At 35.0% G+C, this 20,090-nt stretch overlaps 1 protein-coding gene across 6 annotated transcripts in view; it reads left to right on the top strand.

The window, feature by feature from the left end:
• Phip (pleckstrin homology domain interacting protein) overlaps nucleotides 1–20,090 on the top strand; it is a 114,209-nt gene that overhangs the window by 31,881 nt on the left and 62,238 nt on the right. For 5 of the 6 annotated variants that reach the window (XM_039082539.2, NM_001427740.1, XM_063265554.1 and 2 more), the window contains 8 exon segments: nucleotides 12,478–12,699; nucleotides 12,955–13,055; nucleotides 14,405–14,475; nucleotides 15,566–15,666; nucleotides 15,758–15,798; nucleotides 16,426–16,524; nucleotides 17,406–17,559; nucleotides 18,260–18,394. In XM_039082539.2, coding sequence (XP_038938467.2) covers nucleotides 12,478–12,699; nucleotides 12,955–13,055; nucleotides 14,405–14,475; nucleotides 15,566–15,666; nucleotides 15,758–15,798; nucleotides 16,426–16,524; nucleotides 17,406–17,559; nucleotides 18,260–18,394 — 924 coding nt within the window. 6 annotated transcript variants of the gene reach the window in all.

Below are 20,090 nucleotides of genomic sequence, written 5' to 3'. Positions count from 1 at the left end.
TCTCCTTTCCTGGTTTCCCCTCCACAAACCCCTTATTCTATCCCCCCTCCTTTTCCTGCTTCCATGAGGGTGCTCCTCTACCCACCCACTACCCCTGCCTACCCGCACTGGCATTCCCCTACACTGAGGCATTGAGCCTTCACAGGACCAAGGGCTTCTGCTCCAATTGATTCCCGAAAAGGCCAGTCTCTGCCACATGTGCTGCTGGAGCAATGGGTCCTTCCACGTGTAATCTTTGGTTGGTGGATTAATCCGTGGGAGCATTGAGGGTCTGGTTGGTTGATATTGCTGTTCTTCCTATGGGGTTGCAAACCCCTTCAACTCCTTCAGTCCTTTCTCTAGTTCTTCCATTGGGGATGTTTTTGTTTTTTAAAATTCACTTTCTATTTATATACATTTTTGTGTGTGTGCCTGCAGGAGCAAGGTGTTAGATTTCCTGGAACTAGAGTTAGAGTCAGGTGTGAATATCCTCATGGGTGATGGCACCCAACTGGGTTTTTCAGTATATGCCCCTTAACCTCTGAGCTATACCTTTAGGTGTAAGATCTGATTTTTACAATTTACTTTTTTGTATTATCACTTCAGTTGATAACAGGGCACCTTTATATCTACTGCTCATATTACCTTGTAAAGTTGAACTTAGAGGTATTTTCTCATTGAACTAGAGGCACACTACATGCTGAACTCACTGGTGCTTGCTTTAAAATTTGGTCTTAAAAATTGAGTAAAGATTGGTCAAGCTTGTGATAGTAGTTCATGGGCAACATGAAATTCACATGTCAACATGTTGATATAATTTATTGGAATGAAATTTTGGTAAAGGACTATGCAATATTTTTTTTTCATGTATTTGGTATTTTAAGATGTTCAGTTTTAATACTGAGTTGCTAGTGCTATTTGAAAGCTTTTTCGAAAGACAAAAGCACTAGCTTTGGCATTAGAATGCTCTAGTCCCAGCTTTACTATGTTCTTTATCATGTCCAGAGAGGGGAATGGATAATAATAGCCAAGTAGGTTTTGAGGGAGTACGTAAAACATTGCAGTGATCACTACCCATCTAGGACTACAGAAAAAGCCATTACATTTTACCTATAGCTGTTAATTCTAAACAGACTTAAAACAAACATTATTTAGTTTACTCTTCTAAATGCTTGTGTGATGCTAGAGTTTGATTCAAGCCCTAAGCCACTGAACCATGTTCCAACCTCTAGCTAAACTTTTGTTTATAAATGCTATGAAAGGTTTTGGAGGAAATTGGTGAGTGAAGGTTTTGTGTTAGGAAACGTTATTTTTGCTAGTGTGTTTTAATAATATTTTCCTAGTAGAATATTTTTTAAGAGAAAGGAAGTAGCATAATTATCAAGTTAGGTTTTACTTTCTAATTTTCACTTAATCTTATAATCTTTTTACTCGATTTCAGAATCACTGCCTGAAATGTTAATGAAAGAAAAGCAGACATGATGAATTCTCAGGACTAAGGCAACAATATTAACATCCATTGAGTGTGTAAAAGGCAGATCCCAGCTGGGTGTGGTGATGCATTGCCTTTAATCCCAGCACAAGGCAGGGCTGGCTCTGTTAGGGAGTTCAGGCCAGCCAAGCACATAAAGTGAGGCACACGTAGTCTGTCCAAGAAAGTAGGGAGTCGGAGAGGGGGAGAGAAGGAGAGGGAGACAGATCCTTCATCTCCTTTCCAGAAAAGTAAAATGTATTTCTTTTCCACTAAGATTAAGGCAAAGGAACATAAAATGCCACGTGTATTAGAAGTTACAGTAATGAATATGGATTGGTGTATTTCTTTAGTAAATATGAATTTTTTTTACCAATCACTTTTAAGAATTTAAAATGTAAAAAATTGAAAACATCTCTATATAATAATAAACTGATAGTAGTGATACTGCGATTTTTGTTTTTGATAGAGAAGATACCTAAATTAATGAGGTATGTTAAAATAAGTCCATAATTCATCCTTACCATAGAAATGGTAAGGGAATTTGCTAGAGAAGAACACCTTAGCTAAATTGAGTGGATATTGCAGAGTTAGAGAAAGCTGTTTATGAATTTTAAGGAACTGTAACATAATTTTCATTATTGGATATAGCACAGAATTATTGATGGGTTTTCATTGAGCATGAAGTAAAAATAGTGATGGGAACAAATTCATCAGGTTTCTATACAACCTGCTAAAGAGTAAATAAATAGAAGTGTTCTCATTGAAGGCAGGGAGAACAAATGGTGCATTCAAAATACATCAGGTTTCAGATTAAGATAGAGCAACAGAAAACAGGCTGGTCTGCAATTCACCATCTTTCTGTCTCATGTACAGCCAGAATGCTGGGATTGTGGGTGCACACTACCACTCCTTGCAGAATATCTTTTAATGGATCCTATTGTGGTATATGGATTAAAATAAAAGTGATGTTGGGGGTGGTATAAATTGAAAAAATTTTGGCACTTAGCCATGAAACAAAGCAGAGCTTGAACAGTCACAGGGAAATGAGAGTTAGATCAGCACATTAAAAATAGATTTATAGGATTCAAAAGACTGATATATATATACATATATACATATGTATATATATATGGACAAGTATGAGAGGACATGTATTTAACTTGTTTTACAGAAAGTCATCTTTCTTACTGTGTCAGGCATTTAAGCAGAAAAGGCTGCCAAGGTGGAACACGCTCTCTTGTGTCTTTGAGATGTCTGTGTGGGAAGCCAAGTAGACATTCTCAAGAACAATGGGAACTCAAGAGTGAGATCTTGTCTACAAGATTCAGCTTAAAAATTACTTATATGGGAAACAACATTACAGATGAAGAAAGCTTAATCTTCAACTTTTAAAGCGACAAGGGAACATCATAACTGGCATAGGCAGTTGGCCCCTGTTCTGGGTGATTTCATGTAGGTAGGGTAGGCGTGTCTGTCTTAAAAGCCAAGATTGTCATGAAAGACAAAAGACTAAGGCAGAGTAAGAGTGAAGGTGTCTTACCAGCTTTATTGATGATTGCTTTGATTTAACTGTTTGTAGTGACCTCTCTCAAACTATTTTAAAAATATCCTGAAACCAAATGCCTATATTAAGAGGTATGCCTTTTGGTAATGGTTAGGTTATGCCTTAGTGAATGAGCTGGCTTGGTTATTAAAGGAGGCCCAAGGGACTTGTCTCTTGTCATGTCTGTTAGCAGTTGCCACTTGGAAGTAGATACAGAGATTTTTTTACTAGATACTGAATCTCTTAGTCTCTGCCTCTTAGACTTAACCAGCCTCCAGAATTCTGAGCATTGTGTGGCTATTGTTTAGAGATTTATCGAGCCAAAGGTATTGTTACAGTAACTCCAATAGATTAAGACAGGAAACTTTGACAAATGCTAAATGTCGCCACTTCTGTGTTTTAATTTCTTTGTTACTTTCCCTATATATCAGATGCAAAGCCTGCTTATTATTTTTTACAACTTTCTACTACTTACTCCCTTTGCTAGTGATTGGATTGTTTTCTCAAACCATTCATGTGGTTAATTTCTTTATTAGCAGGTTGAGGCTGGTAGAGAGGATCTTGGTTTGAAGATATTGACATAATCTTGCAGTATGCCCCAAAAGGTACCAATTGTTTAAGAGGAGAAATTGGAGGTGAGAAAACCAGGACACTTTAGAAATAACATGATGAAATTAATTTTACTAGTTGTAGGATATATCGACACTTCATTCAGAAAAGTGTTACAATAAGGAGAATGTTGCATCTTTGTGGTGACATTTGTGCAAAGACATTACCTGTATCTGTTTATTAAAAGACACATTCTACAGAGCCAGGCTCTGAGGTATTATATGGCCAATATTTACTTTGAATACATAAATAGATTCTAGCTATCAGAGTCTGAAGAAATGTGGCAGTTAAGTGTAATGTGTATATGGAGTCCAGAGCAAAAAAAGGAAAAAAAATTCATCATGAGTAGAATTGACAGACTGAATGGACCTTGCAGATTGAAATTAATATTATTTATATTAGCTTACTTGCTTATTCAGAAAGGGTCCATCTCTTAAGAGGAGATAGTTTCAGGTCTGCACACCTGCTCCTAAGTAGTTCAGAAAAAGACATTTCTCTCTGTTTATGTCTCTCTGTCTGTGTTTGTCTTTGTGTCTGTCACAGCATGTAAGTATGTAATGGTTATAGGGAAGAAATAGTACTGAAGTGGTATGTAATGATTATTGGGGAAAGAAATGGTCCTGGAGCACATACAGGAAAATCTTTAAGGGATTAATGGATCTGGGATTGAGATATGACAGACAGATTATGATTCTTGTAGTTTATCTCAAATTGAAAAAAAGTACGTCACTGGGAAAGCTGCAGCTGAACTGCCTTACCCTTGACAGGCAAATGCTTTAGAACTGAGCTATATCTATGGTATAAAAATGCTTCATGAAGAAAGAATTCAAGGTTATTTATATAGAAGCAATTATACTCTTACTTGGTATGTTTTGTTAGTGTTGTCAAGGAAAGGTATATTTAGGGGAATGTTAATTGTGGAAAACACTGTTACTGGGAAGGAACACCTGAGGATAAGAGATGACTTTTTGATAACACAGAAAATCTGAAGGAAGAAAGGTCGAGGAGTGCTTAAATAGGAATGTTTGGACTGATTTATTTGAACTGGTTAGAACAATGTTGATGTAGGCCTATAATTAACAGACTTTACTTACAATATAAAGTATTGTATCTGGTTAGAATCCTGGACAGGGAATGGTACTGAATTCTAGAGGTTAGTGATAAACCTTGGCAGCCAGAAAGAATGGTAAGTAGGAACCACCTAAAAGGAAAAGCTTGCTGAATATGCTTAGTCTTTCAAATAAAAGTGGGGATTTTTAATTTCTAGTATTGCAAAAGTAGTAGCATACTTATACTGGTTTTAGGTTTAGAGCCTATGATGATTGCTAAGTTGATTCAATGTTAGCATTACTGATATAGACAGACAGGAACATAAGAACATTGAGAAGAAGGGAATGATTGACCTTGGAATTTCCTAGCTAATTTTTAAGGGAAGTGAAACAGGATTCTTGGTAGATTAGCAATAAAATCCAGTGCCCTTTTCTTCAAAATAGTTTATACATAGATTAGAAACAATTTGGTAGCACATAAGATGTCTTGGTGGGTAAGGGAACTTGTTTCCTAAGCTTGGTGATTGATCTGACTATGATCCTTGGAACCCAAGTAAAAGTGGAGGAGAGAATTGGCCCTGCAGTTACCTTTTGACCTGCTTTATGCCCACTAATCCCTGCTCCTTCGCTGCTCCCCCGCCCCTAGTGTTTGAAAGCTTGCACACAAAGCGTCATGGGCTCTTAATAAAAAAATGTCTTTTAAAAATTTGAACAGTCTTTAGTTTTGACCATCTACTTTTTTAGGTTGAGTAAGAGTTAAGTCGAGGTGTACATTATTCTAAAAGTAAAAAAGCAACTGACTTTTGAAGTCCTTAGAGAAAGATTATGGTTCTATTCATTCTACTAGAAAATAGTGGGTTTTTAACTGAAAATTAAGAGCTCAAGGTTTTTTTTTTCTGTCAAAATGATAATTTCTTATTGGAATTTATAATGGTGATCTATTTTTTCCCCTCAAAAAATCTATAGGCTTACATTTAAAGGTCATCTTAGCAAAATTGCCCTGTTTCCAAATGTGTATAGTTTTCTACCTACACAAACATGAACTTACACTTTTAACACTTTTGCTTCTCTATCATATTATATATTTTCATTTCATATTTTACATACTTGTCACTTGAAAAAACATGTATTTAGTGTGTGTGAAGTGAGTTTATGTATACATGTGTGTAGGAGTGCTCATGCACAGAAACCAGGAGAGACTGTTGGTGCCCTCTACCACTCTTGACCTGTTCTTTTGAGTAGAGGTTATCTCTCCCCGAACCTGGGGCTCCTCTTTTCTCTTATAGGCTGTGGAATGCAGCAAGCCCGGGTGATCTACCTATCCTCATCCCCTTGAAGTTACAGGCTGCTGGAGTTATAGGCACTTGCAGAAAATTTAATGGATGCTGGGATCTGAACTCAGGAGGAACTAACTCTTAACCCCAAGTCATTTCTCCAGCCCCGATGCTTGTCTCCTCTTATCCTCTAGCTTTGTTTTATAGCAGCAACTGTAAAGGATTTTATTTACATAGGCAAGAGTATCTATTGGATTAGCCATATTAAAAACAACTTTCAAGTTCTGAAACAGCTTTCCCTTTAATAAATAAATAACAAATAACTACATTAAAACTTGCTTCTCAGAAAGTAGTTAAAATTTGTGAATATAGATTTTAGGCTTTTTTTTTTTCTGCATCAGATTTATATGGTTTGCAGTTTTGTGTTGATGCTTAATGAATTTTTTTATGTTGTAAATATGGCATTTATTTTCTGAAACCCAAGGAAAGTCAGAAAGTCTGCATTACAAAGTAGAGGGCCTTATTAGACCTGTAGAAAGTCGGATTCTCAGAAGACATGACTGGATGTCCTCTCAGATGTCCTCTCGGGTGTGTGTGCCTAGACCAGTATCTAAAAGAGTGCAGGCTCTTCTCCCTGCCAGATGTTGTTCTTCCTTACACTTTATTTTATTTTTTAAAAATATGGCCATTTATAGGGACCTCATTAATTTATAAAATTTTAGGTAGATATTTTGCCCATAGTTAAAGATCTATATATATACTAATAGAGAGAAATTATTAATTCCAACGCTTTTATGTATACTTATAAGAATTTGATAAATAACAGTGATTCTAGAATAAAGACCTGTTGTAAAGGCATCTTTCTTCAGTAGGATGTGCATGGTTTTTTTTCAAGTTCAGCAGTAGAGTAAGTGAATTTATAGAATACATTAGACCAAATTCTTTGATTTGGACAAACCTAAATTTTGTTTAAATCCCACTTTACAAAAAAAATCCAGTCTTGTACTCTTTTATATTTTAGCTTTTCCACCTCTGTCCTTTGTTGACAAAAGACATTGAAATAATTAAATATCTTGAAATAATTTTTTAAAAATCCCACAAAGTTTGATGCCTTGTTTTTAAAGATTATGTAAGCTAAAGTTTGCACAAATTTTTTGTCGTACCATTATTCAGCTCACACTAGGTATAGTGACAGTAGACAAACAAACATTGCAACGAGCCTTTTCACAGTAATTATTATTATTATATTGTTAAGTAAAATAGCTGTTTATTGCTCCTCCATGCTTTTTTGAGTTTAACACTATATATACCATAATTGGATTTAAAGTGAATCCCCAAATAAAATTTGGTCCTCATTCTTTGGTTAAGCATTCTATGTAATTATGAACTCTTAATGCTTTCTTTGTAATTATATCTGCTTCATTGTCAGCTATAAACTAGGCACTAAATTTTTTGCTCTTAGACCTTCTCTTGTAGCTTCAGTTCTATTCAGAAAGAGCAGAAACTAGCAGGGTCAGACACAGTGACTGTCCTGTTACTTGAAATTCTCCAGTAGCTACTTTACTAGGTTAAAGTCAGCCATTAATACCCTCTCTCGTCTCCCTTAGGTTAATAAGCCTTTCCAGATTAGTTGCTAGTATGTGGATATATAATGGTCCTGTAGCTGATGGCTAGTGTTTTCTACTGGGCATGGGATTTTAGTGAAGAAAACAATACTAGTAAATTAGGTGTTCATACTACCTGTTTTCTCACTGTTGATTTTGGGAATTTTCCTTCTTTTTTTTTTTTTTTTTTTTTTTTTTTTTTTTTTTTGGTTCTTTTTTTCGGAGCTGGGGACCGAACCCAGGGCCTTGCGCTTCCTAGGCAAGCGCTCTACCACTGAGCTAAATCCCCAGCCCGGGAATTTTCCTTCTTAACTACCTTTATTTAACTGTGTTTCTGTATTCACTTCTTTTTGGTTTGTTCCTTTTTCTCTTTCACCTCTCTGGAAATAATAATCATCTGCTTTTTTGTTTATTTTCTTGTCTGTCAGCTCTTTTATTTGCTGAGCTTAGTTACTTAATAATTCCATAAAAATTGATCCCAATGCTTCTTCATGTATGCATTTTAAATGTTATTTTAATATTTAAGTGTAGAAGAGAAGTAACTGAGTTTCGGTATGGCATTTTTGTAAATATGTATCATTATGTTTTGTTCTAATTTGCCACCACCCTCCCACTGTCCTCACCCGTGATCCCATCGTTAGGCTTGTTCCCTTACTGACATCCTCTCCGCCCTCCCCTTCTGGGAGTCCCTTCTGGGTTTTCATCTCACAGGTATTTTCCTCTCCTCCCCTTCATCCATTCTTAAGAAGTAAAGGATGATGCCAGAATATGGAGAAATGGAGGAAGAGTAAAATTAAATATAAAAAATGGGAAGGATAATGACAAGGGGAGAATAGTATTGGAAGGTAAGGGAAGAATAAGAGACTACAATAAAAAAAAATCAATGTTAAGGCAAAACAGCAAAATACTGCTCAGGAATGAAAACAGTCTAAAATCAAGTGATACGTGAAGGAGAATAAACAAACAAAAATCTTAGGGGAGAAAAAGGGCTAGGAAACAGAAATACATCTAAAAGTGTAGCTAAAAAAATGTGGCTGTATTTGGTGGCACACACTTTGGTCTATGTAGTAAGAGAACAGGAATGAGATTTTGGAACATGTTCTTCCTGGGTTAGCAGATTGAGGATGGCTAGTTATTATCTATGTAAAGGTTCGAGTGTTTGTATTGAACTGGCAGACTCTCGCATTCCTTACAGTTTGAACTGGTACTGCACCTGTATTAGACAGGTCTCCAGTGTTCACCTGCCTGCTCTGTATCCTTTACCTTTCTTCCTTGAGAGCTGGCTTGGTTCCCACACTGTCTTGAGGCTCTCCAGATCAGATCATTACTGCTGGTTATTGTTTTGTCTGGCGATATTTTCCAAGTCTTATTAGGAGTGTGGAAAGGGATTAAGCCCTGAGCCAGACCTACCTTCTTGCTTTTTCAAGAACTCCTGCCTGTTTACCACCTTCCTGGAGCTGTGCAACAGTTTGTTAGGCTCTACAGCAGTTAGGTTTAGATGCATGACTGCAGGGGTGGGCCTCACAAACTCTAGGGTTTCTCAGTTGGTGAGATCTGCTTTTAGCTAAGGGCCGGCTATCTTTGCACATGCACTTCCTGTCCATTGCCCAGCCTCCTGCCACTTTGTCTCTGTCTACCCATCCTGGCCTCCATATCAGCTTCTGTAACCTTTCTTCACTCAGTGTCTGAAGGAGGCCACATTGTGACTTTCCGACCTTTATTTCAGGTTCTTACTGCAGCTGAGTTTTTCGTGATAGGCTCTCCCTCAAGATGATACCTACACAGTTGCTGCACATCACCTCTAGGGAAACACGAGCCTCTGTCCACTAGAGAGGGCTCACTGCCTCACCAAAGTTGGCAGGCGACTTTGAAGTGTGTGAGGGTTGCGAGCTTGCCCTAGCATAGAGCTGCTTATGCTTTAGACTCTTGCGAACAGAGTCCAGTCTTGTTCTGACTCCTTCGTATTTCTTAGCATATGCCATATTGATACTGCGCCTTTTCACCACTTACTTAATATTCTTATTTAATACCCAGTGTGGTTTTAACATTTTCCTTTGGTAAGAGTCTAATGTCTTACTCTGGTTTATAGTTAATCTCAATATTATTTGTGGTGCTGGAATTAGGCTTAAGGAAAGAAAGTTTGTTTAAATTCGGATCAACAGTTTGATATATTTAAAGAATAATTTTTAGTCAGTTTTCAACTCAGCCTCTCATAGTTGTATAAAACACATGTGTAAGGTACTGAGGCAGTGGAGCACTTTTCTGGGACTCGTTGCGTTGGGTCTAATTCCTATTGACCACCACTGAATAAATAAAACAAATTTATAGTGCATTATTTGCACTTTCAGTTTTGTCTTTTTTTACTGTCTGTGTTTCTGCTTGCTTGTATGTATGTGCATATGGGCTGTGTGCCTGGTACCATGGACCTTTCAAGGATGTCAGGTCCCTTAGAATTGGAGTCTGAGTTAATTGAGAGTTACCATATGGATGCTGGGACCCAAACTCTGTCCTCTATCAAGGTTCCAAGTACTCTTAACTGCTGAGTCATAGCTTCAGCCCCCTATGCTTTTTTCAGTTCCCTATTATTCCTCCCCCAACCCCCTATAGGGTTTTATGTAGCCTGAGCTAGCCTCAGACTTAGTATGTAGCCAAGGATAACTTTGAGCTCATTTTCTGTCTTCTACATGTTGAGTAGAAGTGTCATCACACACAGTTTATTGTCCTGTTAAAAATGTTTTATTATTATTATTGCCCAAGTGTTTTATTGGGCAGAACAATAAACTCAGGAGTATGCAGTAAGACTTTTTGTTAGATTTAATTTGTGAGAAGATTCTGGAGGGAGCACACGTTGCCTTTTATTTTTGTTAAAACTGACATTTTTTGTCAGAAAACTAGAAGTGTTCATGGTTCATCAACATGGATAGCATGTGAAACAATTGTAATACAGTTTAAAGCAAACTGTTACTCAGATCTTTATGGTCACAGTGAGCAATACCAATATTTGGAAGCAGAGTTAAACAAATTTTGCTTGTGCCTTATGTTATACATATGTATATTTAACTTAAAATTCTGTTTTTGTGATAAATATAAGACAGAACCAAATATGGATTTCAGTAAATAGTATTGATATTTTGGGGATTTTCTCCAGGTTCTTTGTAGACATCAAAATTCAGGTCGTTCAAGTTTCTTATATCAATTTGTGTATGATTTTTTTATATAGCCTGTATATCTATTACTATGTATTTTAAATCATCTCTGCATTACTTAACAATTAGCTACTGCAGTCCTTGTAATTAGTTCTTACATCTTGTTTATGGTAAAGAGGCTGGACATGTTTGTATACATGTATTTGTTTTGAATATGTTTATTAATTGAAATAGAAAATGGAAGTGGTAACATTGTTTTGGAAGATAAATAAATGCAGTAAATGAGAACTTAATCAGATGAGGTTTGTAAAACCTTTGTATTTTTAGCAAGTGCTTGCTGTTTTCTCCTTGTGATATGTGGTGGGACAGACTTTGTTGCTGGAGGTCAAAAGACTGCCATTCTTTACTTCCCATAGGCATGCAGATGGAATTCCTTTCCTTATTCCTCCTTGATCTTTTCTAATCTTTTTCTTCTGCTCTAGTAATAACTTAGTTTTGCCTTTTACAATATTGTTCTAGTAACAAACTAATTTTACTACTGTTTTACCAATTTTTACCTGATTTTCTGTTTTCTAGCCTCTTTCACTCTGATGACAAAGTACTCTTTGAAAAACACATCTGGTTCTGGTACTCCTTGCTTGATGTCCATTGTAGATCATCATTACTTCATTTTCATACCTTTCCTTTATGTTCTATGTCATTATGCAGACAGATTGCTACTTGGTAACTTCCCTAGTTTGCTACAGGATCCAACCACACAACTAGCTTGTATTTGGGTGGGAACTGTTTTAGGTAGTGTTGGGAGAGTTTGAATTAATAAGCATCTAACAAAAGTCCAGTACTGTGTACCTAACCCTAGACTCCAACCCTATGGCACAGAAAACTTGGGTGAGGTATTTGCCGCTTTGTACATTCTCTTCAGATAGAAAGGTTTGGGTTTGTTTTGTTTTGTGCTATTTTTAGCATTAGATTGTATGAACTTAGAAGAATGATTTCTTGAAACTGTAGTAAAATTACATCCTGCCAGACATTAATTTTGCAAGTATCTGTTCTCTATTTTAACTTAAAGTGGCAGAAACACTGATGTTGTGAACTCCTAGGATCATTATATGTTGATTAATGGTGCAGTTTGTACCATTTTAGATATTTAAGAATTTGGTATTAAAAGATTAAAACCCAGAAGTTCAGATCTCTCTTTGGAGTGTGATTTGTAATATTTATTTCAAGATAAAGAATTAATAGCTAGCCCTTTCCTTAATACTTCTTACTAAATTTAAGCTAAGCACATAATTTATATATGTTTACTGGTTTTAAAAGCCAAGCCTTTTTCTCTGAATAGTGATTTTAACTGATGTCATATAATTTTAACTGAAGGTCAATGATAGTAAACTTGTTTGTTACACTTTCAGCTTCTAATACCTTCCCCAGGTTCCCCAAATTACCATGTACCATTGCAAAATAACATATTAGGAACCATATTTGTTTTGCAATTATGTTACATATTATTATTGCAGTAATTTATATTTCGTTGTAAGATTGGAGGTAATGGTAATTGTAATGTATGTGCAGACCATCAGTGAATGTGATGAAACCTACATCGATTTCTCTTGTTTGTAGCTACAGTTCTTATTTAGTGAATGGTTTAATAGAATAAGGAATTTCAGAAGAATCGTACTTAAGATCTACTATTTTTCAATGCCTAAATATGTATTTGTTGATATGTAGAGATAACACATTTTTTGCACTTGAACTATTATTTGTAGGATTAATTCTATCGATGTTTTTATTCTAATTTCAAGGGTTCTGATGATTGTCTTGTGAAAATCTGGGCCACAGATGATGGAAGATTGCTAGCTACTTTAAGAGGACATGCTGCTGAAATATCAGACATGGCTGTAAACTATGAGAATACTATGATAGCAGCTGGAAGTTGTGACAAGATGATCCGTGTCTGGTGTCTTCGAACCTGTGCACCTTTAGCTGTTCTTCAGGGGCATAGTGCATCCATTACATCACTACAGGTAATTGTTTTTAAGTTGTATTAAACTTTATTTTTTTTTATGGCATCATTTTTGTGGTGTAATATCTAAGGTTTAAACAGAAAAGTATTTTTTTATGGAATTGTAATAAGTCATAATGACATGGTAATCTTGCCTTTGGTTAGCTTTGTGTCTCTGGTTACAATTAGCTTCTATTAGTTTGGTTTTTAAAAGATGGTTTTATTACTTGGACTGTCTCTGTCTTGTAAAGACTGTTTCCCTGTGATTGCTTTTCAGTTCTCACCATTGTGCAGTGGCTCAAAGAGATACCTGTCTTCTACTGGGGCGGACGGCACTATTTGCTTTTGGCTTTGGGATGCTGGAACCCTTAAAATAAAGTCAGTTGCTGTTTTGCTTCATAAAATATATGTTCTTAATGATTGAAAGTGTAGATGATATCAAATCAACAAAGGGAAATGTTTAATTTTTTCCTTGAGTAAATAACAGAAATAAGTTTTGATTTTTTTTAATTAATCTCTGTCATTTTTATGCCTCACCGTTTTTTTCATGTACCATTTTTTTTCTCATACCTTGATTTTTACTTATCTCTGTCTTAAGTCCAGTTGTTTCCTTAAAGAATATATGTTTTATTGCTGGAATTAGAAATCATTTATTTGTATTTTTTTATTTAATCACATAAATGTGACTAAATGCTATGAAAAATGCTCTAATTTTAGTGCTAAGGACTGTTAAAGGGAAAAGTAGGATTTTAAATTATCACAGATTTATATGTGCATTGTTACAGGCATCAGAACTCATACTTAAAATCTATAATTTTAATTTTCAACATTAAACATGTCAAAATATTAATCTAAAACATTTGTAGCATCGCCGTAACTAGTGTAAATGAAGCTGAATATAATTTTTATGTGTATCATACTACTTTAAAGGAATTTTGTCATTGACATGATTCACATTGAGTTCATATTTGCTTTAGTATAAAGGATAAATTGTGTTTTGGAAGGATATTTTATCTTGTTGTTCTATTAGAAGGTGAGCAAGAGCTGGGGAGATGGCTCAGTGAGTAAAGTGCTTGCTATGCAAGCATGAGGTCCTTTTGGGGGGCTGAGAATAGAATTGACTCAGGAACAGGTGGGGCTTGCTGGCTCTCAAGTGAATTAAGTGATCTAGTGAACTAAGAGACCTTGTCTCAAAAAATGAGGCGCAGTCATTAAGAAAGACACATTCAGCGTCTGGCTTCTACACACATGTATTCATGGGTTACACACATAATTTACATGCCCCCCCTCCTCCCCGTAACACATATACACTACTTCAAAGAAAAGGAAAAGCTTAATTAACTATACTATATACTGATAACATACAAACCACAAAGCTAATGCCTATTTTACCAATGTGTTCATTTTTAGAGTTAACTTACATATTTGTATGCTGCTAGTCTACTTATATGAAACTTGTTAAATTGGATTAAAGGTTGTTGTAGTTCATTTCTACAGTGTCAGTGACTTTAGGATTCTTCCATGTACTGATTGATAGGTATGTATATGAAATATACTATGGAATTTATCTCTAGAATTTTAGGACTGGTGATAGTTTTGATTTTGATGTTTTTAGGAAGATAGCCAGCTATCATTCATTTTGTTGTTAAGATCAATTTTTAGAAGGAACCATTTCTTATGGCTCATTAGGATATTTTAAAACGATTATTTATTTGATTTCAATATAGTCCAAGGCCCACAAAATTTACAGAGCGCCCTCGGCCTGGAGTTCAAATGATCTGTTCTTCATTCAGTGCAGGTATGATTATTTACCATCGTAATTTTCAACTTAAAATTGTTCAATAGAAAGCATTTGTCAAAGAGATGGAATGAACGATAATATTTTCTGCTAGATTGTATATCATTCTCATACATAAATTAAGAGCTAATAAGCAAATAAGAATGAAGATTATAGAATTCAGTGTATATAATCACAAGAATGCCATACTTCTCTAGGAGGAGGGAATAAAGAATAAATAAATAAAGAATCAATCTTTATACATTCTCATTGCAAATAACGTGTTTTGAAGTTGGTTTGTTTTCATGGAATTTGGAGACATTCCATTATAAATCAGTAAAAATTTAAAAATATGTGCGTATGTATTTGTTCCAGTTTTATTTGCTGTGACTGTTCTGATTCTCTGGTTCTAAAGAAGCTTATACAGGAGCACTTTGAATGGTTTCCAGATGGCTTTATGATCTAAGTATTTAAAATAATTTGATGAAGAAAATTGGAATGCATAGATCTAATATATAATCTTCCCAATCAATATCCGTTCCTCCTACCAGTTTTGTCTACCGTGGTTCACTTCATAATTGTAGGTGGCAGTGTTAGCTGAGGGCAAAGGACAGTAAACACCTGGGAAGCTGCTCCTGAACTTTGTCAGTTTTCTAATGGAAGTGCCCAGTACTGGTGCCAGTAGACAGTGTTTGCTCCAGGTGTAATACAGATATAGGCTCTTCATGTTTATTTCTGTCATACTGTGGATTTATGTCTTTTCCTAAAAAATACACTGTTGTTTTTAATGGTTTTTGGAGTGGATCATTTACCAAAAGTAGTGAAAATATTTCAGTATGTATAATAACTTCATGCTTATTGCTCTCAGTATCACTGTAAACTGTCTGTGACATTTAGAAAAGAGTCTACTGCTCTAGTACAGTGACATAAATGAACGTCGAGGAGTGCTTTGTTACTGCACGGTTGTATAGGCAAGTCATGGAGGGACTTGGAACTTAAAAAGTGGGGTAGGAATTTGATAGGCTTGGGAGAGAACAAAAGACGACTTGGCAAAGTCAATAGTATGTAGAAGTTGTGTTTTACTTATAAATGATTCTCTTGTTCTTCATAGGTGGAATGTTTTTGGCCACAGGAAGCACTGACCATATTATTAGAGTTTATTTCTTTGGATCAGGTCAACCAGAGAAAATATCAGAATTGGAGTTTCATACTGTGAGTATTGGTGAAAGAACTAGATGGCTACAGTCTTGCCTGCATCAACAGTTGTGTATTCAGCTTCTCTTTGTTTTTTCTGTTTGTACAGGACAAGGTTGACAGTATCCAGTTCTCCAACACTAGTAACAGGTAAAATATCTTTGTCTAACTTAATTGGAACTTAGTAAAGGTAACTGTAGTAGTCAGATTTTAGGTAGTGAAGAAGTTACTCAATGTATAAAAGACTGTATTCTTGACACAGAATAACCATTACTTACATATAATGTTAGGTATTGAGATACTTTTCTAAAATAGAATAAAAAAATTTTAATCTATACCTACATCTCTCATAGTAGAAAAGAAACCTTTGATTAAAAACTGAAATATATCACATTCTTAATATTTATTACTAGATGGTGGCTTTCTCTTATTATTCTCCTGTTCTTGTTGTTAAAGAAAATAAAGTTACTTCTTGACATCTTGAATAGAATAACTCAAGGCCTTTGATACTGAGGAACAACGTTTTTCATTGGAAAATATTAATTTTTTAAGTGATTTTGAAGTATTTTGAGAGTTATTTTTATCAGCTTACTCATGACCTATTAAAATGGTCTTATAAGCTCATGAAGTTTTGGGAATTCTTAGATTTATAGAGACTCAGGGAACCATTTCAACTGTATTAGAATAGTTTGTAAATAAAGATGTTCTTTAAAAAGAGAATTTTGGGAAAAGTACATTTTCATAGAGCCTCTGATCTCCCCACTTTTCTTTTTACAGGTTTGTGAGTGGTAGTCGTGATGGGACAGCACGAATTTGGCAATTTAAACGAAGGGAATGGAAAAGCATTTTGTTAGATATGGCTACTCGTCCAGCAGGGTAAGAGATGAAGCCTGAGATATTTATGGATTATTTAATATTATAGTGTTGTAGATGGGAATGGCCTTTGCTTATAAAGTTGTTTGTCTTGTTAACATGATTAATTTTCTTTATTATAGGTGTTGTTGAAGATGAACAGAGCTGATTTTTATAAACTATTTCATTGCCCTCACCATAAGACCTGATTAGTTAAATTTCTAGTTCTGATTTTTTTTTTTAAGGGGATGGAAATGTTTGCAGCCTGAGTTACTGTGTTCTATGCTTTTTCCCCATGGTTTTTGTTTTCCCTTTGAGACATACTGGGTTGGTTTGAACTTACTTTTAGTCAAAAATGGCTTTGGTCTCCTTTCCTTCACCTTCTGGTGTTGGAATTAGAGGCATGTAGTCCCACTCCTGTTTTTTTTTGAAATGCTGGGGTTCTATCCCAAGCTTTTATGCATGTTATTTGGGAAGCACCCTACCAACTAAGGCCTCGAAAAAGGATGAAGTCATTCCCTGGCTTCTTCAGCCAAGAAAGATTATGATGTGTGTTGTAACTGCTGTTCTAGTTTTACTGGTTATTCTCTGTCTGTACTTGTGTTTATGTGTAGTTGTGTCATGCATGGAAGAACAGAGCAGTCAGGACAGCACAGCAGTAAAGATGGGCAGTGTTTGCACAGGCACACATTCCAGAGCCTCCCTTCATAACTTACAGATAGAATGACCCTCGAAGTCCTGGGTTTTCTGAGTCCACAATAACTCCTGCTATTGTGTCAGCTCACTTGTTTTCAATTACAATGATAACTATTCATGTTAACAAGTACAAACAAATGAAAGCAGATTTTATCTTTGTCTTGTATTTTCATAATTTCGGAATAAACAAATAAACTTGTCCTTTTCAGCCAAAATCTTCAAGGCATAGAAGACAAAATCACAAAAATGAAAGTAACGATGGTAGCTTGGGATCGACATGACAGCACAGTTATAACTGCAGTTAATAACATGACTCTGAAAGTTTGGAATTCTTACACTGGTCAACTGATTCATGTTCTGACGGTGAGAGACAAAACCCAAACTTAGTACTGCTGAGACTAACAGCAGAATGTAGTCTAAAATAAGTAAAAAATCTAAATATGTGAATAAGTATGCTTAAAATCTCTTGATATTTTAATATTACTTTTTAAATATTGCTTTTAGTATTACTGAGAGTACCTGTATAATATAGTCTAAATAAAGTTGTAGAATATAGTTTAAATGAAACTGTACTTGATACGTAACTAGGGATAATTTAAAAATGCAAACAGGATTGGCTTGGAAATGCATCATAAATGCTTCTGTTTGTTGTATAAGAATGCAATAACTGGGACTGGAGAGATGGCTCAGCGGTTAAGAGCACCGACTGCTTTTCCAGAGATCCTGAGTTCAATTCCCAGCAACCACATGGTGGCTCACAACCATCTGTAATGGGATCCCACTCACTCTTCTGGTGTATCTGAAGACAGCTGCAGTGTACTCATTAATAAAAATAAATAAATAAATCTTATAAAAAAAGAATGCAATAATTGTATTTTTGAGTATTACTAATAATGCCTAAGTAACTGACAATGTTGTTAGCAGTCTATTATTGTTTAGCCATTGGGAAAATTGAAATTTTTGTCAGTTTAATAATTCCTACTACTTTATTTCTAGAGGCATTGCCATTCTCTTGTATAATTTTAATTATTTATGAATGCCTTGTTACTTCAAAATATTTCAGGGTCATGAAGATGAGGTGTTTGTTCTTGAGCCACACCCATTTGATCCCAGAGTTCTCTTCTCTGCTGGTCACGATGGAAATGTGATAGTGTGGGATCTAGCACGAGGAGTCAAAGTGCGATCATATTTCAATATGGTAATTATATTTTTGTTTAATATGTTAATGATTTGTGATATTTTTGACAGGACTCTGCATATCACAAGTGAAATCCATTTTAACTTCATGCCTTATTATGACTTTAAATATCTATCAATAAGGAATTATTTGTCCTGAATATTTATTGAGATACTAAAAAAGTCAGTTGTTTGTATTATAATGCCCGTATATTGTGATAACTGGCTTAGTTTTACTTAGTTTATTTTTAGCAGTGATACTTTGACTAGTAAGTCATGTAAATGGAGTTGTGGGGAAGAAAATGTCTTTATATTGCATTTTTGCTGGCACCTTTTTGTTAGTTTTTTGTTTTTGTAGAACACAATTTGAGTACATCAGTTTCAAGATTGTAGCCAAGGCTTTAGGTGGTCCTTAACTTGGTTGAAACTGATTGTATGTTAGATGTTCACTTTGGCTTGATGCCTTTGCCTCCACTTTGTGCTCTTACCATTTTTTGTCATATTTTTGTTGAACATTTGAGTTAGCATTGGTTTGATTACATATATAGCTTACTAAGCAGTATCTGTACTCCTCTTTGATCAGTGTGTGAAATAAAGGGTCCTTAAATACTCCACTTTATTGTCACATTAAAAAACTACTTCCCCTGGATTTGGGTTTCCAGTCAACAATAGGAAAGAAAATGTGCTTTTATCTTTACTGGTTTAATTTTGTATGACACTGAGTGGTGTTCTTGATTGATTATAAGAATAAAAAGTTCTGTTAGTGAAGGGATTAACTTTTGCCTTCACTATGGACGTAGCTTAATGTACATAAAGTAAGAAATGAGCATTGTATAATTCCCATTTTTATGAAAAATGATGACATGAGTTAGATGTTAGTGATGAATGGATTTCCTTTGTGATGATGTTGAGTTGTTTTTTAAAGCAAATGTACAAATGCAGTAAGGTTTCTTTCTCTTTTCTACCTTCACATTTCTGGATTGCTCTTTTCTAAACATCTCTGTTGAGTAAGGAAGTTGGTCATTTCCCGCTTGGTACCTAATTGTGACTTTATTCACATTAGTGGTTTAACTTAGCAATTTACATCTCAAAAGAACATTCTTACACTGCTATAGAAACGAGGAGTAGTTAGTTAAGCACGGATTCTGAATTTTCTCTCATCAGGTAAGTTTGGAATGTCAACATTCTACTATTACTGCCGACCTAAAAATTACAGCACTTTTAGATTTATTGATATTCTGGTTCGGACATTATGAATTAGGTATATAACCAGAAATCTCATTGTAAAAATTCCTTAATTGCTATAAAAAGTATTTGAGTCAATGCGTGGTACCCCACACTTTGAAGATAAAATTAGGAGGATCAAGAGTTGAAGATTTGGCTACATAGGTAGTTCCAGGCCAGTCTGGGTTATTTCAGACCCCAATTTTTAACAGAAGGAAAGAAAAGGCAATACTTTCTTTTTATTTAGATTTTTCTGTTCTTTTATGTATAATAGTAAACTCTCTAAAGACTGACTTAGATTTTTTTGAAATCATTAGTATCTTCAAATTGGGAAAAACAAACTAAGATAAAATATTCTTGATACAGAAAGGTTAGAGTATTTGCTACTATTTTTCTCATTAAAAACTAGTTATAACCTGTATTTTTAATAGTTTCTAATTTTTAAATGATTTTTAATATACTTCAATATACTTACCAAACTCTAATTTTTATGA

This window comes from Rattus norvegicus, chromosome 8 (genome assembly GCF_036323735.1).
Source record: "Rattus norvegicus strain BN/NHsdMcwi chromosome 8, GRCr8, whole genome shotgun sequence".
NCBI classification, from domain to species: Eukaryota; Metazoa; Chordata; class Mammalia; order Rodentia; family Muridae; genus Rattus; species Rattus norvegicus.
This window is presented reverse-complemented; position numbering and strand designations above follow the sequence as displayed.